The sequence below is a fragment of the Python bivittatus genome, unplaced genomic scaffold (genome assembly GCF_059951505.1).
Source record: "Python bivittatus isolate LINGU-HERP-01145 unplaced genomic scaffold, Pbiv_v1 ctg000700_np1212, whole genome shotgun sequence".
NCBI lineage: Eukaryota > Metazoa > Chordata > Lepidosauria > Squamata > Pythonidae > Python > Python bivittatus.
The window spans coordinates 60,555,403-60,582,007 of record NW_028277098.1 but is presented as its reverse complement, the minus strand read 5'-3'; the positions used below and the strand labels follow the sequence as shown (position 1 = coordinate 60,582,007).

The 26,605-nt window shown below is 38.1% G+C and overlaps 1 protein-coding gene across 4 annotated transcripts in view; it reads right to left on the bottom strand.

The window, feature by feature from the left end:
- The window catches only part of ATP2B4 (ATPase plasma membrane Ca2+ transporting 4), a 166,233-nt gene that overhangs the window by 32,119 nt on the left and 107,509 nt on the right, over positions 1-26,605 (bottom strand). For all 4 annotated transcript variants that reach the window (XM_088154284.1, XM_088154280.1, XM_088154281.1 and 1 more), the window contains exons 4-12: positions 16,665-16,922; positions 15,159-15,284; positions 14,326-14,451; positions 11,277-11,312; positions 8,916-9,077; positions 8,160-8,374; positions 6,789-7,031; positions 4,017-4,258; positions 1,028-1,262 (exon numbers count right to left, since the gene is read on the bottom strand). In XM_088154284.1, coding sequence (XP_088010410.1) covers positions 1,028-1,262; positions 4,017-4,258; positions 6,789-7,031; positions 8,160-8,374; positions 8,916-9,077; positions 11,277-11,312; positions 14,326-14,451; positions 15,159-15,284; positions 16,665-16,922 — 1,643 coding nt within the window. The remainder of the gene's footprint in view (positions 1-1,027; positions 1,263-4,016; positions 4,259-6,788; positions 7,032-8,159; positions 8,375-8,915; positions 9,078-11,276; positions 11,313-14,325; positions 14,452-15,158; positions 15,285-16,664; positions 16,923-26,605) is intronic.

The window sequence follows — 26,605 nt, the reverse complement described above, 5'->3', positions numbered from 1 at the left end:
GCAGTAAATCAAAGATAATCAATTTCCCTCAGTAACCATAATTTCTTGCTAGCATATCTGTGGCTGCTTCAGAGAGGAATTTGTAAATTACAGTTGCCACATTTAGGGTAGAAGGATCTGGTGTCCTTTAATAGTTACTCATAAAATATACCCTGTCTTCTAAGAAAGCGGAGTCTTACTAAGTGAAGCAGTTATCAGTCAAAATTCTCTTTCCTTTTCTAGATGTCTACATGTCTTTTCCTGACAATTTCTAATACCTGTAACAGCTGCAAAACAGGGTGAAATTCAAAAAGTGCAGATTAGTTCTTGTTACTGCAAACCTATGAAAGAAAAAGCTTTCAACTATCTCCCTGCTAGGCAGCTGTGAAGAATAGAAGTGCAACTCTGCTATTAATCTCAGAAGGGCCCTTCTCACAAGTAGCAACCTTACTGGTAACACAAGGTTGTTACCAATGAATACAGAGTCTCTGCTGACTGAGAATAGAAGTATCTTCAACTGCTGGTAGAAAATGAACAGCAATATAAAGGTGGAAAGTGTGTGGAACAGCCTCTAAAGGTATTCATTGGTACAAGTACAGAAACAGGGCAAACCAAAAGGATCAGGTAGCCCAAGAGAATCAAAGATGCATAAAAAGCAGATCCAAAGCAAAGCAATGAAAAAACAAAATAAAGAATAAAGGAATAACCTGCAGGAAAGTAAAAGGTGAGAGAGAGTAAGCAGAAAGCAGAACAATCTAAGTGGGCAAGTCAGAGAAATGAGATGAGATACAGCCACCAGAATGTACTGAGGGAGCAAAACAGGGGCGAAGCAGTCAGCAAGGGAATAAAATTGGAAACAACAGAAAGAAAAAAGAATCAGCATGGATAGAGTAAGGTTAAGATAAGAATAGCCTTGTCCAGTTTATGCCCTCTAGATTTGCTGGACTTCAATCCCTATAACCTCTAGCTAGCTGGAGGGTGCCAGGTTGGGAAAACTAATCTAATATTCATTGTGCTACATGCACACAGGAAAGAGTCATCCCAGTACCTCTGGACGAACAGGGTCCTCAATGCCGACAACAGTGATGCAAGTAAGGTCAGACAAAACCTCATTTTCAGCATCCCAGTCAGGTTCAACACCAGCAAGGAAGTCCCGGTAAGCCAGACAAATAGTACGCAGCCCCTGACAAGCCATTGGTTCAATCACTTTTTTCACCATCTCATCCCGGTCCTTCACTTTAAATAATCGTGGTTCCCCATTCTTGTCCAAAATTTTTGTGCACCTATGTCAAGGGGAAAAAACCCAAAAGGAGTAAGCATGTGTTTCAAAAACTACGCTCATATTTTCCAAGCAAGGCTTAAGCTACCTGTAGAGGACATATCAACAGGATGTGCATCTCACACTCTTTGCAGTCCTCACCATGGAAAGACACTGAGCTACCCATGGGTTTCTCCTTCTACCTGACAGTTTGATGCCCTTCCATGTTGTGTAGTATCGAAGGGCTCCTTCTTTCATCTCACAGCAGGAACAGGCAATGAACTATCTATGAAATGAAGGACTGCTTCTTCCACAGACATTACTGTGCAATGAGAAGGCAAGCCCCTATGGGGAGAGGGGTGGGGTTTGAGGAAAGACTTGAGGGCCACAAAGAAAAGCTTTTTGGGCCGTATGTGGTGTGCAGGTGGAGATTCTCCATGCCTGCTATACATACATTCATAGATTTCCTTCACACACACTTCATTTATATAATTGTAAGGAAAATATTCTCCTAGGCAAAGGCACACTGAGAAAAAGAAAAGACTAGCCCCTGTCTTGATTGTCCCTCAGACAAACAAAACAAAGTAAGTCATGCGGAAGGACATATTGCCTTCTTCAGTGACAAGAACATATTTCTGCTGCCCCCTAGTTTAATTTCTCAGTTAGAATAGTCAAAGGCTTAAGTGAAGAGAGTTTTGAACTGAAGTAATTTCATATATTAATGGGAGCAGAGGTTGAAAATACAAAGCAGTTTAAATTTTTGTTATTTTATTCTGATTAAATGTTATGCTTTTAATCTTTAGAGAAGATTGCAAATGAAGCAGATCAAGATACCTACACTGATTTATTGTGGTGGTGGGAGGACCCCAGAAGGCAAGCAGGGGGTATAAAGCTAATTCCCCCCTACAAAAGCCTGCTTCCTAGCACCCCAGTGTCTTGGATCCTTGAATGGCAGGAAGTAGGGAGTCAAGGAAGGGAATGGAGAAGGTCTTTTTTGTTGTGTTTGGGGGGACTTACACAAAGTTCTAGGGCTCTCATAGCTTCATCTTGCCCTTCACTGTCAGCCTTCAAGACCAAACTTTTCTCTGACATGAGCTGCATATAGAATATTGTTTCTTAAAAATTATGCACAATGGTATTACTTTCAACTTAAAGAGAAGGAAAGAGTGCTTTGTGGATAGAACTGCAAAGTATAAAGAAAGTTCTCAAGGCCAGGGCAAAATTTTCTTAAATGGTGTAACTGAATATACCTAACTAGGTAAAGTACTTAGTCATTAGTATATTTTAAACTATAAGAAATGTGTATTTAATTTTGTAGATTCAGTGTGCAGACACTGTAAAGAAATGGCATACTTTAAAATCCATGATTTTGTTTGATTCTATAGGAGCCTGAATTCTGTTGTCCTATTAATCAAAGGCTGATGGAAATAGCTATGGACTGTTATCATTTGGGGCTGTAAGTTAAGGCTACAATTTTGGCAGAAGTTGAATGTGTGGGGTGTGCTGGCCAATATTGTGCATAAGACTTTTAACTTGGAGAGTTTGGTGAAGTGATGAGTGAATGCTTATCTATATTTGGAAAAACACTGTCTCTTCAAGTCTTTTTTTAAAAGGATTCCTTGGGAACTGCTTAAGCATTTTAAAAAATATAGTGAAAACTTAGCCTAAGAGAACATCACCATCCTTTTCAACTTTCTCTTTGTTCATTTTCATTCCCCATATTTCCACTTCAATCAAATAAGATTAGGAAAACAGCAATTTACAAGTTCTTCTTAAAGAATATATTAGACACATACATTTTCAGGTAATTATCAATTGTGTGATTTCTTTAAAAATGGAGACTCAAGAGGGATGATCAAAATGGATTTCTAGCGTCAGAGTGTGTAGACATGTGTACGTGTGGAAGTGCAGGAGATTTAACCCTTGCATTGCTAACTGAACCCCCACACTTGCAAATATATAAGTTAAATATAACCTCTCACAGTTGCTAATTTGTACTGGAAGGAAAGACTTTTATTATTCCTGGTCAATGAGTTAGAAAAAGCATTGGAATATCCCAGAGTTCACACTGTCTATACTGGAACAGCTTTAAAAACAATCTTGAATGTTAACTTGGGCTACTACCTTCATTCATTTGATGAGTTTGGGAAGGCAACCCTGGCAGATGAGAAGGGCTGATTCCAAGATATCCCAAATAAAGGTCAAATATATGGCTCCATCTTATACTCTGCTAATAATGACTGAAGATTTTAAGTATTAAGTAACTTATTTTTGAGTAAGATTCAGAAATGGAAGCGCATTCTGCAAACTCTTTTCAAACTTTAGTTCACAGGTTAACACAAAAGGTTAATGCAATAATAAGCAAATAAGAGATGTCTCATCAGTTCCTTGTTGCTTCAACCATTTCTCAATTTACTTAGCCCAAACTTTTCCTGAGTGAAACATACGAAGGAATCAGGTTGGAGAGTCTGAATTAAGTTTATAAAGCCTTTCCTAGACAACTAGAAAAATGCCAGAGAGAAGATATGCTGTCAGAGTACCAATTAAAAAGAAAATAGAAAAGCTAATAAGTTTTCCTTTTTGTATATACTACCAGAGATTCTTTCAGATTTTCCATTGTAAATATTCTTAAACTGAGCATTCTTTCCATGTGAATGTTCCCCATTTAGAAACAGCGCTTCTCCACTATCAGGTCTGCTGCACCCATCTCATGGACGCTTCTTGTCAAAAATAGCGTCTCAAGAAGCATGAATAATACCATCATTGAAAGGACAATTACTTGCGCAGGATGATCTCAGAAGCTCCTTTGCTGTACATGCGAAAACTCCCATCCTGGTTCTTTAGCACTGTACTCATAGATTTGCGGACAGAATTGAAGGTGTAGACCTTATAGAGCTTTTCCTCAGGCACTTCACTACGGACAGCTTGATAATCCTGCTTCAAGTCCAGAACGAAGCCGAGAAGTCCACATTCTGTCTTGTTTCCAACTTGACGTGGGAGTCCCCCTTCTTTCTCTGGTGGCTAAAATCCCAAACCAAATATAACAAGAGAAATTAATGGTAATTTATATAGTAACTTCTCATACCCTAACAACTTAACCTAGTCACAATTACTTGGTTTAATTAATCTCATAGAAAGATTAAAACTTCAGTGGGCAGTGGTGGTGAGATAGAACTAAGACAATATATATGATTAAGATAATAAAATAAGGAAACTTATGTTGGTTTAGAAGTCTATTTAATCCAGGATTGTCTTCCCACTGTGGGCAACCAGATTCCAACTGGAGCCTACAAAAGGGTACGAATGCAATGGCTTTCTTCCACTAGTGTTCCCTAGTAGAGATGTGAAGACCAAGGAAAAAATAAAATTTAAGCTCTCTCACTATCCACCCACTCTTGATTTTTCCCCTGAACATTGAAAAAAAATTATGATCATGCAATACTTATTAATATGTTCCTTTTAACTGCACCATAGTAATTAGGGTATAAAAGACACTAGTCTATGTTTCAAAATACACCAACAAGAAATAAAATAATGTATGAAGCATAGAGAAGCTGGCCACCTACGTTCCAGAAGAAGCCAACCATCAGGGATGCCTGAATTCCTACACTGAATAGAGCATTAGACCCAATGATCCTTTTCAACTCCATGATTCCATGATTCTAAATCAATGGCCATCGTATCTTGAGGTAAAAAAGGACATTTCCCCAAAGCCAAATGAACCATAGTATTAAATTATATTGGCCTTAGCATCAATTCCAATATAAAAATCTGATTCAGAAGATCACTTTTTCTCAATATTAAAGCAGGGGAGAAGCTAAATTCCCCATTCATTCTTATCACAATCCTAATAATAATAAACTCCCCTGAATGCATTTTTAAATAAAAAAGGCATTTGATACCCCACATTGCCTACACCTAGCTCCAAATAACTTTATTAGAAAATAGCAAGAAGACTGCAATAGAAAATGTCTGAATTTGTGGCAGGCATTGAGCACTAACAAACAGAATTTCAGAGGGAAACAAATGACATTAAATTAAATTTAAAAAACCAATAGTAAGTTAGCTAGATGGATGCTCATTTTAGGGCTGTGTATTGATATAGTCTAAGGGGGAAGAGTGATATGGGTGTGCAAGGGTAAGTACATTATACTTGCTTGCACCTTGAATGTCTTTTCCAGGGAACATCCATAAGCAACGTGTGCAAGTTGTGCCTGTGCACTTTTTGAATACCGTATTTTTCCGTCTATAAGATGATACTTTTTTCTAAAATCGTTACACTAAAAATTGAAGGGCGTCTTATGCAAGGAAGTAAGCTGAGGAGAGAACCGCGCGGTTGTGAAACTGCCCATACTTTGTCTCTGCAAACAGGCTTCCTCCTATCATGAGCCTTATGTAACTGACATCAGCTGATGCTGAACAAACCAATTGGAGGAAGTTTGTTTGCAGAGACAAGCTACTGGCAGTTTCACTCGTGATTGAATGTAATCAGTTATGCAAAAGAGCATGGAAATAGAGCTGCAGAGAGACAGTTTGGACCTCCTCCCACTGAGTGTATCATGTAAATGTTACCTAATTACTAAATAAAAATGTGTTCTGCTTTATTTTTAAAATATTGATTTCTTAATTTTGGGTTGGAAAAGTGGGGGTCGTCTTATACATGGGGGCATCTTATAGATGGAAAAATACGGTAATCTTTTCCCCTCTGAATCCAGAAAGCGGCACAGTACTCAGAGGCATCTTTGGGGGAAAAGGTTTGAAGCGGGGGAGGGCAGGGGATGAGGAAGGCAGTGTCCCTTTTATTCACGATGTATTCTGTATGTACACACACATGAAAGGAATAGAGCTTGTGTCATGCCACTGGCTTCATCCTTTTGATGAAAACCTTCAAGCTTGCAGATGCCTCTGACAGTCCTAGGTATGTTTTACCTTTCAGAAATTAAAGCCTTAATCTCTGTAAGTCTCAGTTTCTATCTGTGGAAAGAAAATATTAGAATTTTCTTATTGGTTTGATTTGCCGATTGGATTTTTGGGAAGAGTTCATTCATTCATTTTTTTCTCTCACAGAAATCACTTCCAAATGTTCAGGAGGGAAGTATATTTTGTTAATATATGCCATTATTGTGAATGTGAGGTGAGAATGAGGAGGATTTTTATCCAATAGATATTCAACTCAACTTTTATCCTATATATATATTCAACTCAAGGCAGCGAACATACCTAATACTCCTGCCTTCTATTTTCCCCACAACAACCCTGTGAGGTAGGCTGGGCTGAGAGAAAGTGACTGGTCCAAAGTCACCCAACTCACAGTCTCCTGCTTTCTAGGCCAGCACCTTAACCACTACATCAAACTGGCTCTCAATATTCCCCAAGCATTTAATAATTTTCCTCTTCTGTCATATTAAAAATGGCTTTTTCAAGGCCTTTGAGGGTAGCATCCAAAGCTTTTAGGAGGTCTGCGCTCCTAAATGAAGCATACCCCTGACTGTGTACCCCTGGACTGGATAAAAGATGTTAAATGTAAACTCCAAAATAAACTGGAACTTACCAAGATTTTAGAGGTATAGGCTGAATTTATTGCAACACCATTGACAATAAGGTCCAGGACCTTGGGCAGAATAGCTTCTGGGTCAGGAATCTGTCGATAGTGGGTGTCTCCCACATAAGCTTGCACCACAGTCATCCGATTCATGGTGAGGGTCCCAGTCTTGTCTGAGCAAATAGCGGTGGCATTGCCCATTGTCTCACAAGCATCCAGATGCCGAACCAGATTGTTATCTTTCATCATTTTCTGTGTTAGGAAAACAAAAAATACCAAAACAGATTAGAGCTACTCAGTGGCACAGAGAGAGACTGGTAATTAAATTAGCATGAAGATGCACAGATCAGAAAGGGAATGACTAAAATAGAGGATACTTTTTTAGAAAAACAACAACCCCAAAGTCACAGCTTTCAACAATGCACCTAGAAATCTTGCATCCCCTATAGTGTAACATGGTAAAATTAACAGACAGAAAGATATATGGATACAAATCTGTGTCTGTATCTAGAAAAGACAGGGAATCCAGTGAGTGAAGGCAAGCAGATATAACATTTGAACTGAACACTGGGATTAGTATAGCTGCTGTTAATTTTAATGTTTAAAATTATTTTTCAATATTCATCTAGTTATAGAACCATGGGCATGTCTGCCTAAAGCTACTTGATGAATTTAATCTTTGAGAATTCCCATGCAAACTGATCTACAGTAATTGGATGAATATACAGATTAGAATGCATATTTTGGATCCTGTACTTTTTTAAAAAATTGAGCATACTGGACAAAAAGTATAGCTCTGCTTTTTCAATTTTCCAAAGTCACATTCTTTCAAACATTTTGAGTTATTTAAAAAAACCTCAAAATGTATTTTAAAGTCCGCTTCATACAATCACATTATGATGCCTTATTTTGTGAGGAAACATATTCAAAATATATGTAAAAGATAAAGCCACTATCAAGTTGAGTTTGACTACTGGTAATACAACCATGTGGTCTTGATAACAGTACGGGAATTTTTTTCAACTTCCCAGTCTAGCCTATAGCCCTGGTATTCCCCCATCCAAATTCTAGACAAGCCCAACCTGCTTAGCTTTCAAGCCAAGATATCATCAGTCAGGTGCTGCCATCTGCTGAGACATACACACATACACTTTTAAAAATGCATCTTAATGAAAAAACAGGGCAGAAGCAACTTACAAGTGAACACAAGTATATTCCATGACATCTTGTGCCTGTCATCCCGCACCCAAATCTAGCCTTTTTATAATAAAAACCAGGTAATTTAACATCACATCCTAGCCCATGCAATCTTCCCTTCATATCTAGATCCAGAAGCCTGACATCAAGCCTTGGAATTTCCTGTGGAGTCCATATTCTCACCTTCACAGAGTAGGCCAAAGAGATAGTGACAGCCAGGGGCAAGCCCTCGGGAACAGCTACAACTAGCACAGTGACACCAATAATGAAGAACTTGACAAAGTACTGGATATAGATGGGAGTACACTCAGCCAGCCATGATCTTCCTTGAATCCCAAAAGTGTCGATCACAAAATATAGCACCAAAATAATAACTGTGATTGCTGACATAATCAATCCTGAGGAGGAGGAAGAGAAAAAAAAAGCTTTGTGACAAAGGGCTGTCTCCAGCAGATTACAGGATTGACTGCATCATGGATGTAACTGGAAAGAAGGCAGCAGATCTGGATTAAGGCTATTTTATTAAAGCAGGAATGGAGAACTTGTAGTCCTCCAGATGTAGTTGGAAATATCAGTGTTCAGTGTACATACTTTACCAGTGTTAAAGCTCATCTTTTTATACAGATATTCTAAGCTTAATATGTTACCTGAGAAGGGTTGCAGGCAAGAAAACTAGAAAACATTTCCATCAGAGGCCCTGGAGAGTTGTGCCAGATAGACTCAAGCTGAGTCTGCTTCATATGCAGTAAAAAAGATACTACAGAAGCATTGGGTTGGAACAATACTGAAAAACTGTGTAGAACTGTAACTTGAGTCCTGTAGTATTTAAACTGAGATTGCAAATTCTGCTCATTCATAAATCCTAGCTTTCTAGAAACTAATCTAATCATCTGGGACTAGCCTTAGTAGACAACCGCTAAACCTCTTCAATGCACTTACCTGCTTTTCCAATCTGAACTGCCAAGCGGGTGAGCTTTCCCTGCAACACTGATTTCTCCTTCTTTGGGACCTTCACCTTCTTCTTCTCCTTCTCTTCATTTTCCACCCCTTCTTGGCTTTTCAATGGTTGGATCTCCAGGGCCACACCATCCTGAGTTTTGGCTGAATCCAGGATGAAACAAACATACAGTAAATGAGAAGAACAGTCATAAAATGCTTCAGATGCAACAGAAAGAACAAGAAAAATGGCAGAGAGTAAGAGAGAGAGAGAGAGAGAGAGAGAGAGAGAGAGAGAGAGAGAGAGAATCCCAGTGCATGGGAACCCCAACAGCACTCACGGAAACTTGGTAATTTGGAAACCTAGAAAATCAGGCAGCTCTGCTCCACATTCCTGTGGAACAGATGACTGAAGCAACTTGTGAAAATCCCCTTGAAAATATGTTTCAACAGTTAACTCGCCTATACCTGGAAGGAAGGACAGCCTTGGTAAGAAGGCACAGGAGCCACAGTTTTGGGGACTGGCTTGCTGAAGTTGCCTCATTTCCCTGTGCAAGGCATCTCCTCCATTAGCGTTTCTGTAATATGTATTCATCAGTACTCACCTCACTGAGGTAGTAAAAGTGAAAAAACTAATGCGTGAGCAGCTACAATATTCAAAATTTTCATGGCATGGCTAAACCTAGCATTTTGTTATTCAACAGAGGCCACCGTTGTCTATTTGAGAGGCAACCATAACCAACCAGGCTGAATTTAGTGCATCTGTTTAGATAGATGAGAAAGTGAAAGAGAGCATCTGTCCAGTCTTTGTGATGGCTTATGGTTTGAGAAGTTAATACAAAAGAAGCCTATAAGCTATCCAAACTTCTCTACTCTTAATAGATGGGAAGATGTCTTCATTTAAAAAAAAGTAAAGTAAATAAATATAATAAATTCTTTCTCAAAATTGTTACTTCAAGGGTACATTCTACAAATGACTTCCAAAAGCTATAACGGTTATTCTCTGATCAGATTCCTCATGGCATACCTCTTAAAATTACTGTCTTTCAAACTTATGTAGGTATCATATCTTGAGGGTGGGGAGGAGTAAGAGGAGAGGAAAGTTAATTATAAAGAGGTAAGGACTGGATCAATCAATGAGAAGTGAATCAGTTAGTCCATTCAACCTCCCCTTCATCCACCCCCCTCTAAGCTTTGTGACTCAGTTCTTAATGTCTTTGGAACCTCTAAAAATACAGTTGGCAGATCCTCAACTGGTGCATATCAGCATAACTGCAGCAATTTATTTACCTATCAAAATCAGAGATTCAATCCCCAAATCCCCAGAATTAATAAGAGCTTTAAAAAAACTAAAATCAAATGATATAGGCTTTTATATTATGTGCTTCTTCTTTTAATTATTTATTGGTCATTTGGGTGTTTGTATGCACTGAGAAGTATTTTATGCACAGACTGGAATATAAATTTCTCATCATAAATAAAAGCGAGATGCCATCAATTCCCAAAATCATGTGGGTTTGGAAAAATGTGGGCAGGACTACTTAATAACTGATCTGCACAGTTAGGATTCATGGACATGATAGGGAAGGGCAAGGAAGAGGAGAATCAATGCCAAAATAACCCAAGATTTCAAGATCAGAAGGAGGGAAAACTCAAAACTGCTGAGAAAAGGAAGAAAAAGAGAAAGGCAAAGTGCAAGAAGGAGAACAGACAGGTACAGAAATGGGCTTCTTCACCATAGCCTGGAAAGAACAGGGGGTGATACATATCAGAAAATAAACACTCACTTTGATTCAAAAGGCCATGAGAAGAACAGAGTGCAATGAACACATATGCTGGACCCACCACAAGGGTCTGATTTTTTAAAAAAAGATCAGGGTTGGGGACTGGGGACAGGAAAACCAATCAATGTCATCCTGGGAAATAAGTAATTATCCCAATTGCATAGGAAGTCATTTCAGATCAAATATTCCTTCATGCATGTTTAACTAAGAGGCTTCCATAAAGCTTTTGTGTTTTGTTTTAAAACCTGAGTATAATCGCCTAATTCGTCTTATACAGTGCGAGTATGTATACACACACCAAGACATACACATTATAGCATCAACTCAAAAATACAGTGCTCAATTGGATGAAGGTTGTGTGGTACTCAATATGGAATTCTCCCAAACAAGGATGACTATACAGTGGACAGAAAAAAGAGTGGTGGGTGGTTAGCATTGTGGTAATCATGACACTCTCTTCCAGAACAACAAGGCGAGATTCCCGCCGTAGCAACAAAGAGCACAGACTCATGGGAAGAAGGAAGGAGGAATGCTCAGTAGTTAGTGTGGTGCTGGTTCAAAGGATGGAGAGGCTGGTTACCTTTGTTGCGATTTTCAGGGGCTCCGGTTTTTTTACCTGTTTAGACAAAGAGAGAAAGGGTGGAGCACTGAGCGCATGATTTTGACACTGATGTCCCTGATGGTGAGGACACCTTTATGTGGGACCTCAGTGCTCTTATGGGGAGGTTGCCAGATATGGAGAGGTAAACTATACTTGACAGAACTGCCATCTGGACTGAGCCCAATCGCAAAAGGGCCAAAGAAGTTTAACATTTCTCCCAACTAATTGCCATTATGAATCCCCACTTTCTAATTCTTGTGCTCGCTCTACTGAAAACGAACAAGTATAGAAACAACCAATTTAAATCAATGAAATATTTGCTGTTCCAAGCGATAGAATGCATTAAGATTCAGCTTTCAGCACTGAATGTTAAGGACCAGTTCTTATATTGAACTCCTCTAAATTAAACATTTTCAGCAGTGTGGGGACTAGATGTTTTTTCTACCACCAGCCTGAGGCCACTTAGCTTTCATTGAAGAGCAGATGACAGATACAAAATAAAACACCCTCACTAGTGGTTTTCCTCAGGAAAAAAATGGCCTTTTTAAATAGAGCAGTTTAAAATACCTACAAAACTACTACAGAGGATGAATACAGGATAGTTCATAAATAGGAGTGCCAAAAGTAGGTAACCATTATTTGTTTATGCCATAGCCATATAGGTTCATGTACTATTTAAACCCTAAAAAACAGAAAGCGCTGCTAGTTTAAGCATAGAAGATGTGGATCACTTGTAGAAAAAATCCACCTCTTCTACCACACATTCTCAGGTTTTGTTTTTTTTTAAAGTGAGGAACATAGTTAACTAATGGTTTAAAAGTGTTCTAGGATAGCATGTTGAGCTTAACAGTATGACGTCTATATACTCTTGCATATATTTCATGGAATCTGATGGGAGTTAGACATACCTAACTATGTGCTCAGCCATGTGTAGAAGGGGAAGAGAAAGACGAGGACCTCCTCCCTTGAACATGCTTCCTATTGCTGTTATGGGGAATTCTCTATTCTAGTATGCATCAAAAGGAAAAGCAGGGGATTTCAAGAAAATACTTATTTATTATCAAAGCCTAGAATGTTCTGCCTCCAGATTTATTCTTTGGCATCAATGAGAACAGATCACCCCTATTTCTACTGAAGTCTGAACTACAGAGTCCTGGATGGCAGCTGTGAATCCCTCCCCACCCCAAAAAGAAAAGAAAAGATAAAGGAGTAGCTACAGGTGCAACATTTTCTCCCATTTGTGCATTAAAACAAAAACAGGAAACAGAAGCAACTTCTGCTCACATGGGTAGACAGAATGACGTCATCTGGCTACTAGCAAACCTGCATTACCACCCTTCCTCAGCCCTAGCCTCGTTATGTGCTGCCCTTTAACACTGTTTCAGTGGGGCGATGTTGGAGAAGCTATCAGCAGGTCATTTTTATTTATCCCTTGACTGGCCAAGATGGAATTAAAGCACAGATGCCACTCAGGCTGCAAGCAAATCAGACCAGCAAGCAGAGTTTCTGTTTTTATAAACTACATACCAAAGTTCTCCTTTCTTTGTCTTCAGTGGAAAGTGAGAAAGCTTCAAAGCCTTATTTGGAAACTAAAGCTACTGTGCACAATGCTTTGTGAATTATCAGAGGCAGAGTAGTCTGGTACAGGCTGTTAAAATTATTTGGGTTCAGATTGATTATTTTGTTATAAGCATGCTCTGATCATATTTACCATCTCCAATCACTGTTGCTCAACCTGAGTTTATTTTACAATATGGAAATATGAATGACATTTAATAGGATTGTTCTAAGTATGAATAAGTATGCATTAAGAAGTACTGCAGGAATGATTCCTCTTTTAGTAACAATATGGTCACATGGACCATGGAAACCATCCTGCACTAGCCACAATCAACGATAGATTGGGAAAAATTACAGAATTTCCTCACAAAATATGTCTTCTCAAGTAACTTTCAGGAATCCTGATTTAAACGGTAACTCAGAGAATTATGTACTTGCTGGTGAAATCTTTTGGACAAGGAGTTTTATCCTCCTGATGCATCAACTTCCCTTTTAAGGATGAAAGTACATAAGAAGAGTCCTACTGGAGAACTACACACCATCGAAAACATGCCACTAGAAATTCCTGGGAAGCCCATCCAAGCAGGAGACAAAAGCAGTAGTCCTCTATACCACTATTTGACCCCCAGTAACTTGACATGAAGAGCTATAATATGATCGTGGTTGAATAGTCAATTGACCTTAGATATGGTCTTAATGCTCTACTCTGGGATGGGAAACCTACAGCTCTTTGGTGTGTCCATAGTGAGCCAGTTACACTTGAAGGGCTACAGATGCCCCATCCTTGCTATCTATTAAGAGCAAACTTATTTCCTCCAAGTGCCTATTTGTAGGTAGACAAAAATATATCACATGTACAAGATGTACCAGCAGCATTTTTCTTTTAAGGTTTGTAGCAGTATCACAAAACCAATACAAACAAAAAAGAAGGTCCTTAAAGGGGTAGCAGAGAAGTAAACAACCTTGTCAACTGAATATGGTCACTTGCCACAGAAAGCAGACCCAGTGTTAAAAAGAGGGAGCTGGATATTTGGGTTGAAGGAGGCAGTAATGTAATGGAGTATTCTGGAAAAGTGCAGATTGTCTAAATCCCTTGACCACTTGACACTGCAACTCTTTATTTCAGGTCTCCTTGCCCTTTCCAAAACTCATCTGTGCTTGATGAAGATGATGACTCAATAGAGAAAACCTGTATATTGTTTCCAAAACCAACTTTCAGATAGCAATCCTTGAATAATCCTATCTACTGTTCTCATTTTTTGGCATTACTGAACTACAGCTGATCTGTCAGTATGATAGTTGACTCTCTAAACTCTTATACTGGCATACAATACTGACTACATGTTGAGTTTATGGCAAGATGCTTAGAACCTTCAGTATCTTCTCCTTATAAAATTCAAAAAGTCCCAGTGTCAGTCCACTAAGGAACTTTATGCTACCAACATAAAGAATGGCTCATGAATCTTACCTTTCTTGACCTTTTTCTCCTCATCCCCTTCTCCAGCACCCAGAAGAGTAAAAATTATTCCAGTTTGTGAGTTGATACCCACAGCTGTCACCACCATTCGACCAGAGCCCTCCATTACATGAGTACCTAGTAAGAAGAGCAGATGGAGCACGGGAAAGAAAAAACAGAGGCACTGGATAAATTATACAGTTAATTCCAAAATATAACCTAAAAGATGTTCAAATAGTATCTGGGAGATGAAATTTAATTTCTAGATCACTTGTTCAAATCTACGTACGCATATATAAATGAAGTTCCTGTATGTGCTAGCTTCAATATTCATAGTGCATACAATACATGCAAGAGACTATATACACTGAATCACTTTTGCTTTTAAAAGAAGCATGAAATGCTGAACCCCATGGGCCCACAAGATTTAGATAAGACCAGTCCTTTTACTAAAGCATTCTTGAATTTTGTTGTGCTACTTCTCCAGGCAGAAATAGGAATTTAGTGATGCTATGGAGAATCAAGTATTCAGTTTGACTGCTTACAGCTTCATACTCAAAAGAGAATGGAACAGATAGGTGAAGCTTGTGCAGGGGGCAGTTCAAATGATCCCTGTAAAAAACAGAATAAATGTCTAGGTGCATTTCCCAAATTAAATGTGGGGAAAATTTTGTCTATCTTGTCCTAGAGAATTACAAAACAGCTTCTTTACTACACAACTCCTGGCATCTTCATATGGACAATTATCAATACATGGGCTGTATTTGCACAAAGATGCTAAAAGGCTCAGAGACCTGCACCATAAATGAAGTTCAACTTCTTGCAACCTTCTTTGACAGACTTACCGGAAAGCAGCATAGGGTCTTTATCCAAAGATTTTTTCACTTGGTCAGATTCCCCAGTCAGAGAGCTCTCATCAATTTTCAGATCGTTTCCTTGGATCAGAATGCCATCTGCTGGCAACAGGTCCCCTAAAAAAGTCAGAAAAGCAACAGGTCACCAAGGTTTTTTCCACCAAATCAAGGCTAGAGCTATTCTGTATCAAACTAAAGCCAACTCAACTTATGTAGCTTCTTTTTAAAGCTTAATTGATGACAAAGATGAGGACACAATCATTACTGGAAATGCAATGTGTTAGACAGCATCATTTTTTTCTACCCAGCATAATAGGAACAAATCTTTCCTGCCTTCACTCAACTAGTTTGCTTTGGGAAAAAAAAAAGTTTCCACTGGCACTAATTGAGAGTTGGGCATGAAGTTTCATTCCAACTGCACTGGGAAAGAGAGATAAATTGAGTTTCCACAAGCTGTGTTCCTGCTAAGCATCATCCTCTTTGCATATAAGAATTCCATTAGGAATCAAGGGTAGTTCATGCATCCCTCAGCCCTGGGACATAATTGCAATTCCATAAACAAATAAGGGAAATTCAGATAGACAAATATATTATGAAGGCTTTGAGAAAGACACACTCATGAAATTAATAAGTATTCAATGTTGACTTTTTTCCATAGAAGTTTCATTTGAATAAGTACTATAAGGATTCTCCAAAGTGCAAAGTTTGTACATCTGTTTTCCTGCTTGTATTCTTTCCTATTTGCTAATTCTTCAATATCATTTCTAACCAATCTCTTTTTCTCTAGAGACCATATGTTCATTAGGCCCAAGGGTATTATATTATCTAAGTGGTTCAGTTTGTTCCATGTGAACTGGCTGTTTAAAAAAAAAAAAAGGGGGGTACCTTCTGGGCTTTTTCCCGAGGAGTTTCATGGTGCATCCTGATACTGAACCCGTGTGTCCATTCCAGACAGTTAAGCATTGAGCCTCCTGTACATCTTTCTATTTCTTGCAGGAGGACTATGCTTCCCACTGGAAGGTCAGCATGGTGCACCTTGGCGTAATGGTGCTTTTATTAAGCTGCAAATGAACTACATTGCTGATCCTCTCACCTCATTTTAGTTAAGTGTGGAACAGCAGCTGAGAAGTGAGGGAATAAAGACGGTCACTGGTTTTCTGTGCTTAGGAGTACAGAAAGAAAGAAAATGGGAATACAGAGGTAAATTATTGTCAGAACCAGTTGTTGCCTAATTTAGATAACACCCGTGATTCCTCAACCCACACATGATGATGTACAGCATCATCATGACACTTCTCACAGCAGGAAGCAAGGAACTTGGATGAGCATGAGATATTTCCATAGCTGGCAAAGACAATTCACATAACTTCTGATTGGTAACTGACAAAACTAGAAGCAGCACCTATATCCTCAGGTTTGTATGTCCCTTTGCGTTTAAAACACAGTGATAACGGCAACCAATGAGAAAAATATTCTGGATAGCTAATAGTTACTCACCATATTTGATTTGAGCAATGTCCCCAACCACAATCTCAGCCACAGGAATTTGGATAACCTGTCCCTTACGGATGACTGTGAACTTCTGCTCCTGCTCAATGCGACTCTGAAGACCCCGGAATTGTTTCTCTTTGCTCCAGTCATTGAAGGCTGTGACCAACACCACAATAATAACCGAGAAGAGGATGGCTGCTCCCTCAATCCAGCCAGCCTGAGCTTCACCTTCATCTTCTGCACTGCCCTTTGCTTCTCCACACACTTCCAAGAGATAAATGAGGGAAAGAATAGTTTAAAATAACACTATATTAAAATAATATTCTATAAGACCTGCTGCCACTTGGAATAGCACAGAATCAGTGTTCTAGACACACTCATAATACTTGTTACGTTTCCATCATGAATTAGTTTTTACATAAAAGCAAATGCATCTTATTCTCCAGACAACAATAAATACAAAGAAGGCACCGCTGTTGCTTACTTACTAGTGCACTGTATCCAAAACCCAAAATGAAAGAGAGAATATAAATTTGTAAAGAGTCCAGAGATATTTATCTGTGAACAAACTTTACTGGGCATAATAGGCCTTAACTGCTGAGGGTAAATCATAACAATATATCTTAAGCTTTATTGCAACAGAACAACAACCTATCAACCTATATGAGCTGCATGATTAAAGGAGAATTAATTCACTGAAATAAGAGGCACTGAGGAAGAATCAAAGGTATCAAAGTATGCTGATAACACCATCAAGGATATCTAAGAAACATAAAATACGTCAAACGTTTGCACTTTGCCATTACAATCTACCACTCTAGTTATCCCCTATCCAGTATTCCAAGCCACCTTTGTTCATAGGTGTTGGTTCATTAACATAACTGATGTAAACTTTTCCTTATAATATATTCTTTCTTTCCTATCAATTTCTTGAAGGAAGCAGAATGGGAGGAATTCCTTCTCATTGTTCCTCTGGCACTTAAATTAATTTCATAATTTGATTTTATCAGAGTACCTAATCTAGTTAATTTCATAATCCCTTAGAAAGTTTAATAATAAGAGCTGTCTGATAGAATGTTTTAAGGATTCAGATGAGAAATCCAAAATTAGGAAGCCAAAGTTCAAGTTCCAACTTGAGCATGGAGCTCATTGAATGATTTTGGGCCAGTCATTTTCTCTCATCCCAAGCTACCTAACAGGATTGTTGTAAAGATAAAATACAGGATGAACTCGTGAATTCTATCTTGAATTACTTAGAGGGAAAGCAGGATTTAAATTTACGACATTCCAAAAGAAAATTCCTCCAGCTTGATTTTCCATGCTTATATGAGCAATGTGTGTATTTTCCCCAATCAGTATTCCACAAAGAAAACTGAAAGTATTTTAACTGTTTAAAACACATTCAACTTGGTGAAGCATGGAACCCACAATTGCCCAAAAGTCATGTAATAAAAGAAATTGAAGGGAAAAAGAACTCAAAATATTTGAGAGGAAATAGTCAGGAAGACATGTTAAAGTTTATAACCTGTATTCAATGAATGAAAGCCACCCTGATGTGAAATAGAACCCATCTTATGGATGTGCAAAATTTGTTGATCTGGGAACAGAATATTCTGTTTCCCTCCATGTTATGCTAAACTCCATTTTGGGAGCAGTACTGTGGTTAACAGAAGTAAATTTTTCAAACTGGAAGCAGTTCTGACAAAACAGACCCATTTTGGGGCCTGACTACCCTCGGAATGATGAGAGTATCATCCAGAACATTCTTTTCCTGAATCAATTAATTCTGCACAACTCTAATCCATATAAATCTGGGTGACTGTGATTCTTTGAAATACCTGTTGCTTTGAGAAAAATGTTCTATTTTATTCTTCAAATCTGGTATATTATCTTGTTTATCTCTGCTTTTTGTTTTAAAGGTTGTTGTATTTTTTAAACAAAATGTGTATTCTATAACCATGAAAAAAATAACCCCGAATTTACAGTGGATGAAATATAAGTAAAAAAGTAAAAGTAAGACTGCAGGTGCTGGGTAAGTAAATGGCTCTAGAGAACTCATACAAATTACCAGATATTACAGGGTAAGGGTGAAAATTCCCCAAGGCCACTAACTAATCTAGTCTGGGAAAAATTAATTTCCAAGCCCAGAGATGGCATAAATACTTCTGAGATTACAATACACAGTTTGAAAAGGGAAATACTTTGTTTATTGAGAAAAGATACCACCTAGATACTGGATACCTGATCATCTGAATAGATCCCAAGACTGTTTACAAGAACTAAAATGACATACTAATAGCATTTATACATCACTCTTCCTCTGAGAGATTCAGGGTTATCTCCCCCTCTGCTCCCGCCCCATGAGACAAGACTAGTGAAAGAGTGATTGCTCAGTTGGGATCTTGAACCTAGACCTCCTCAGTCCAAGCCCAACACATTAAGCAACCCAGAGCACCTTCTGCAAAAATAATAAAATAAAATCAGACAATAACAACTGATGTCAAAAGTACAGGTAAACAGGGTGGACTTTGTTGAAGCCTTACAAGATGGTAATAGCACTAAGCCAGTTCCAACAAAAAGGTTCTCTCAGCATTAGCAATCTCCCTAACTTCCAAAGCCGGGCCATATGCACAAGATTGTCAGCCTTTTGAGATAGGCCAGGTGAAGAAACAAGCACGGCAGGGATTCCAGGAATATTCTTTATTGTAGTACAGAGGAATAACAAAACCTGGAATGCCTGTGAGGGCTTCTCTCTGCCCCCTCTTCTACCAAACAAAAACAGGGCGAGGTTATTTTGAGTTTCTTTCTCACGCTTCCCTCTTTCTCAATCATTACAGCATATAAGGTGGCGTAGAATTTCTCCGCCTTAAATTTTAACTTGTTTAAAGAAAAAAAACATTTGCAGTGCTGGGTATGCATATTATTCGATAGTATCTTGGAAGCCAGAGGAGAGACTGAGCAGAATTTTCAGTCTTCTAAGAGTTAGGTTCAGAATCCTTTGCATGCTTTGCTGTTTCTAGTAACTAGCAGAATCTCATATATAATCCAGCTTTTTTGGAGAGGAGCAAAGGATCACCTTGGCACAGAATGTGATATACATTTAAAGTAGAACATACACTCAAGCTCTGGTTATTCTTTAAGTGTAAGCAAACTCAGAGTCCATTGCCTGCATCACAGCTCTTTGTGGGATATAATGGTTTAGAGGGAGGAAAAGACACAAGAATGTAATCCTACCATCTGCTGATGCTGCCCTATTTCATAGCTAGGGAAACAGGAACAAGCTAAATTTTTTTAAAGGGTGTTTTCAAACCACATTGTTTCAAATAGTTCCAGTTAAAGAAATAGAGTTAGATACTGACAAATAACACTACCTAGAAGAAACAAAAGCAGCTGAACTACAATCATGCACTTTTATTTCCTGTAAATTTAACATGCAAACACAGAATCTGGCATTTGGCACAATATTTGGAATTTTTTTACTCACTATGCTTGGAAGACCTGAAGTCTTGATTAGGGACAGATCAACATGGAGAAAATCTATCTATGTGGTGGTTAAGAGTCAACAACCATTTGATGGCACATAATCAATCATGATGCCTTTTCATTTATTAGTTAACGTGGGCATGGCAATTTGTGACCCCATACTGCTATAGCTATTTTATTTTGGTTGTATACAGTGTCTTTTCCCTGATACAGTAATATGCAATATTCTGTTGCCATTACTGTTTTTCTATTTCTGCCATTCTTTAATCTTTAATTGCCTAAAGTCACTTGGAAGATTCAGGCAGTTCCTAAGTGGAACAAATAAATAAATAAAATGCCAAAGCAATTTACAATGAAATCATTCTAAAAATTCCTGCAATACAATACAATAAACATAATGAAATATAATTCAAAACCATGTAGTATTAAAAAATAATTAGGGTAGCTGATAATGAAATGGATACACCTGAACAAACAGGGCTTCTAGTCCACATTGTAAGCTCACTTGATCTCCATTAAATTCCCTACAGCAGGCATCTCAACAGAGAATGGTTCCATCTGGCATGGTAAGAAAGGACATTTCCTCAAAATACAAAGGCTGGGTAGGCCACTAATATGGGTCCTACATGGAAGAAAGTGACTCTGGTCCAGAGCAATTGAAGGCCTCGGTATGCTCATGTAACACCACTACTATGTGAGCTGTACTAGTTAGCAGTGGGCTTCTGGGTTCAATTTAAGGGGGTCACAAATAAACAAAACAGATTCACCCCAAAGTCACATGATTGTCATAAATGTTCTGGTCAAGAAAGGCACAATTGGAAGAGCCCAGCTGTTGCAGTGAGTAAGTATAAGAAAGGCCTTTATAAATTACACTGAAAGAAGGAGGAATCCTCTTAGCTCTCTCTAAAGTTAGATAAAATAAGCTGGTCTGTTTTGCCACCACCTAGAAAATTTTAAGGAAATTAATCTGTACCTGGAGATGTAATGAGGACAATGCCTCTTTAAAACATATGTTTTTACAATGTCCTATACTTACTAAGTTTTGGGAGAAAGTAGTGGACTATATAAACATGATTGTGCAACAAAAACTAAAATTTTAAGAGGATAATATTCTTTTGAACTATATACCTAGTACATGGAATTTGACATCTGGACAACATAAATGTATTCTCTGTGCCCTTACTATGGCCAAAAGACTGATACTGCAACATTGGAAAGATAACTGTATGGCCCCATTCACTCAATGGACTGAAAACCTGGTTGCACTTGCCACTTATGAGAGGACTGGCTATAGATGTAGATTTTGTATGAACAAGTATAATGATATATGTATTTTAACCTATACAAAATACAGTAGGTTAAAAAAAAAAGACAGTTATATAAATGTATTGAAAATATATACGCATTTGAATAATATTTGCATTAGATAAATATATATAGATATGTAATTATTTACTGTATAATGGTATAGTACAAGTTTTAAAAATTCTTTTTGTTCTTGTACTTTTGTCACTTTTTTGTAATATCTTTTAATGTTTTATTTCTTCTTATGTATTATTATTTTTGTGTTTTTTTCCTTTTTGTTAATTAAAAAGCAATTAAAAAAAAAAGAAAAGAAAATTAATCTGTACCCCAAAGAAGTTCTGCTTTACAAAATTCATCTGTGCTGCTCCCTGCTTTAAGCATGAAAGAAAATAGGGCCAATGTTTGGCTCACTTTTATTCTAGCATTAGACCTACTTGCTCTCCCACAAACCTGACCAACGCAGAGTTCCTTTCAGAAGGCCTTCTCTCAGTCCTCTGCTTCCTGAGTTTTCTAGATGACCCTCAGGAAATGGTCTTTCTTGCTTGCAGCATTCAATATTTGAAAGAGGAGGTTCTCACAACAGCTAGTCATCTGCCTTTTAGATGCCAAGGAAAGGAAACCCAGGCACCTAAAAAAACTACTATCTGATTCTGATACTATGAGGCTCTCTGGTACTTACAGTGTTTTGAATTGATCCATTATTTTATTGTTTTAGTTGCTCATGCTGATTGTTAGTGGTATTGAAAATGGTGGCCATTATTCTTCAAGGGGGATCTGCTCCAATCTAACAACCATGGATAGCCAAACCGCAAAATCTTTACTCATGTGCAAAAAGCCTGTCTGCAATTTTGCACATCCATAATATACACAAAAGAACACTTCAAAACTCTTCCTCCAAAGAGAACCACATGCTAACAACCAGATATGCAAAACTCTTGACTGCAGATAAAGTCTGGTCTGCATTTAACAACTGGGAATACATGAAGCAGCAGGGAATGAAACTGTGGACAACAAAGGCCATCTGTACTGTAAGGCAGGTATACGTAGATTGATTAAAATAAAATAAAATAACCCATAATACTGGCTTTTATAGCAGGATTGCACTGAAGAACTATTCTGGAAAAAAAATCTATTACACTTCTCTAGCAATAAATTGGTTACATCAAATGTTTTAAAATGCAGAGAAGATGAAGCAAGCAATCTTTTTCCACATGAGAAGTTTAAATGTAGGACTGATGGATGGAACCAATCTGGAATTTCCAGAGTTCATGTGTGTCTTAACAGTCTTATAAGAGACCCACAACAGATAACGCATTTCCCTTCCCTCTTATGACAACATGTCAAGGATTTTGTTTGTTTGTTTCTGTTTTTGATTTTCCTGTTGCCTAACATAGTTATCCTTTCAGAATTAATTCAGGGCATGTTTAAATTTTAAGCATACCTACCTGATTTTGGAAGGGTTTAAATTACTTAAGGCTCATAGATTACTGAAGTATATGGCTCTAAATTAAGTAATTATATTTATACAAAAATATTTTAGCTCCATCAAAACTGATGTTTCAATAAGCAATCAATATTTATAAACAAAGCTATAAGCTAGACAGTGGTATGTCAAAAAGAAAAGGAAAAAAAAGGATAGTAATTTCTCAGAAGTGTTGAATCTCAAAGATGAAATTACAAAATGAATTAATTGAGTAAAATAAATCAGCTAATGTGCTACAGGTCTGCATTGAGGCTAAATTAAACTACAGTGTTTGGTTTCTGTCTCTGTTTATGTGTTTAAAGATTGTAGAACTGTTTGTGTAACTGGAAGACAATGAGTCATTCAATTCCAGAAAAAAAAGATCAGTGAAAACTGTAGTGATCCAGAGAGAATTGACAGAGTCTACCTAGAGGATGACTTTATAGATAAAACATAAAAAACAGTTTTATAAAACTACACTGAAGAGCAAGAGCCAAACTATCTCTTTTGAGCAGACCAAGTTCTATAAAATAAGTAACTCTAAGAAAAAGAAATTCACACATGGCCATTCTACAGAAGGAATACACATCAAGTGCTAAACAGCATGCAGATTCACAAAAGGACTTAAAAGCAGAATTCAGGTCCTAATCCATAGTGGAGTACAAAACACCTAATTACTGGATCACCAAAGTTCACTATTATCTTGACAAATGTTTTTAGGAAAAGATCTAGAAATATTCCTTAAAGGAAGTATTCTTGGGGTGAAATTAGTTGGACAAGAGTAACTGATGAGGACTGGTGAAAGAAACTGGACACACAGAATGGCTGGGGTCACACATTGTACTGGTTCATAGTTTGCTTAACAATGGTTTCAAAATGAACCACAACTGGCTAGGTTCAAACAATATACAGAACTATAATTGATGGATTCACATAACACTGAGCCAACCCCCCCCACAAAAACAAAACAAAACAAAAAAACAAAAAAAACCCCAAAGCCACAGTTTGATTTAACTTAATGGCTGGATCTAGACAATAAGAAGACATCTATGCAATCTTTCTCAGATGGCATTTTTGTAATCTAAGTAGCAAATCAGGTTATACTGCAGGAGAGCCAGACATGAAGAAAAGTTCTGTAGAACTGACTTAAGATATAGCAACATCACAGTTCCACATCCCACATTATTACTTCTGATTCTCAATACTTTTTGTTGCTCTTTTTTCCTGGACCCTCAGGATCATTGTCTTTTCAGGCTCAGAGAAGAGGAAGTAGTACAATTTATGTTCCTAGGCCACAATCAATCCCCCACAAATCTTGATATGAATTGTGGCAGTGGTGTTCCTGAAACGAATAAGCAAAGAATGCCAGGAGTGTATGCCAAGAGTATACACTCCCAGCAGGCTCAATCAAAACATGAAGGTCATCCCAGCCACCTAGCTAAAGTAAACAAGCACCTATGTTGGGCAGCAGCAATATAGAAGATGCTGAAATTGGGTGATCCCTGTAGTGACAATTTTATATTGCCCAGGAGAAGGCAATAGGACTCCTGTATTTTACCAAGAAAATCATATGGATAGACAAGAGAAAGTGATTGATGATATAGTGCCAGATGGTGGGTCACTCAGGTTGGATGGCACTCAACATGCTACTGAGGAAGAGCTGAGGATGTTCTGGAGAACTAATGTTGTTTACGATACAGCTAGATTAAAGCCTTCAAGCCACCTAGTTGTGGATGTTACCATGCAGGAAAAGAAAATCTGAAGCTGCAAAGATAGAAGTACTTTGGGAACATGGAACATAAGAAGCATGAACATGAGAAAGTTCAATATAGTGAAAAATGAAATGAATACACTACACACTGACATCTTAGGGAGAAGCACATTGAAATGGACTAGAATTGAACACTCCAACCACTGATGAAGAAGAAGAGGAGGCTGATGAGTTTCATGGACAAGTTCAGTCTAAAACTGACAGAACATGCAAGCAAGATGTGCTGCTTGTGGTTGGAGACTGGAATGTCAAAGTTTGAAAAAGTAGGAAAGAAAAGTGGTTGGACTTATGTCCTGGGAAACAAAAATGAAACAGGAGAACAATTTACTAGTTTTTATCAATCCAGTGATTTCTTTATTGCTAACACAATCTTGAAACAACAATGTCTATATACATGGACATAATCAGATGGAACATATGGAAAACAAATTGACTATATTATTCGTACAAGAAGATGGAAAAGCAGCAAAAATATGGCCAGGGGTTGATTGTGGAACAGATCACAAACTTTGGGAACATGGAACATAAGAAGCATGAACATGAGAAAGTTCAATATAGTGAAAAATGAAATGAATACACTACACACTGGTACAGCACATCATGTGCAAGTTCCAAATCAACCTAGAGTAGAAAAACAAAACCAATCAGTTTACATGCTATGATTTTGAACAAATACCCACTGTTTTCAAGGAGAACATCATTTGAAGAACATTTGAAGTCCTGAACCTCATTGATAAGAAAACAGATGAACTGTGGAACGAAATCAAAGAAGTTGCTAAGGATGGATGTCAAAAGAGACTGCCAAAGGCCAAGAATCAGAACAATGCAAACTGGATGGCAGAACACATGGTGAACATATCCAAGAAGATAAAAGAAGTCAAGGCTAAGAAAGACAAAGATCTCAGGAAGGAACTTTACAAAGACTTTAAGAGAGCTGTTAGAAGAGGCAAGAAACACTATTATAAAGACAGCTGTAAAGACATTGAAGATGGAAACAGATATGGTAAAACAACAAAAGTCTTCCAAAATATCTCCAAACTCAGAAAGAAGTTCCAACCTTGAACTGGTATGCTAAAGGACACCAATGGGGAATGAATAACTGATTCAAAGATCAAACAAAGGTGGAAGGAGTGTACTGAAATTCTATACAGTAGAGTTGTCAGCATCCAAGATACCTGAGCCCCTTCATGGATCACTGCCTTGTTGTGGCGAAGGGGCTTGCGTAACTCAGTGAAGCCATGAGCTATACCGTGCAGGGCCACCCAAGACGGACAGGTCATGACAGAGAGTTCTGACAAAATGTGGTCCACTGGAGAAGGAAATGGCAGCCCACTCCAGTATCCTTGCCAAGAAAACCCCATGGACAATGTTAAAAGGCTAAAAGATATGACGCCGGAAGATGAGCCCCTCAGGTCGGAAGGTGTCCAATATGCTACTGGGGAAGAGCGGAGGGCAATTCCAAGTAGCTCCAGAAAGAGTGAAGCGGCTGGGCCAAAGCCGAAAGGACGTTCAGCTGTGGATATATCTGGAAGCGAAAAGAAGGTCCGATGCTGTAAAGAACAATACTGTATAGGTACCTGGAATGTAAGATCTATGAACCAAGGCAAGCTGGATGTGGTCAAACATGAGATGACAAGATTGAACGTCGACATCTTGGGAATCAGCGAACTGAAATGGACGGGAATGGGTGAATTTAATTCGGGTGACCATTATATCTACTACTGTGGGCAAGAAACCCTTAGAAGAAATGGAGTTGCACTCATAGTGAATAAGAGAGTGGGAAAGGCAGTAATGGGGTACAACCTCAAAAACGACAGAATGATCTCAGTGCGTATCCAAGGCAAACCATTCAACATCACAGTCATCCAAGTCTATGCCCCAACCACTGATGCTGAAGAAGCTGAAGTTGACCGCTTCTATGAAGAC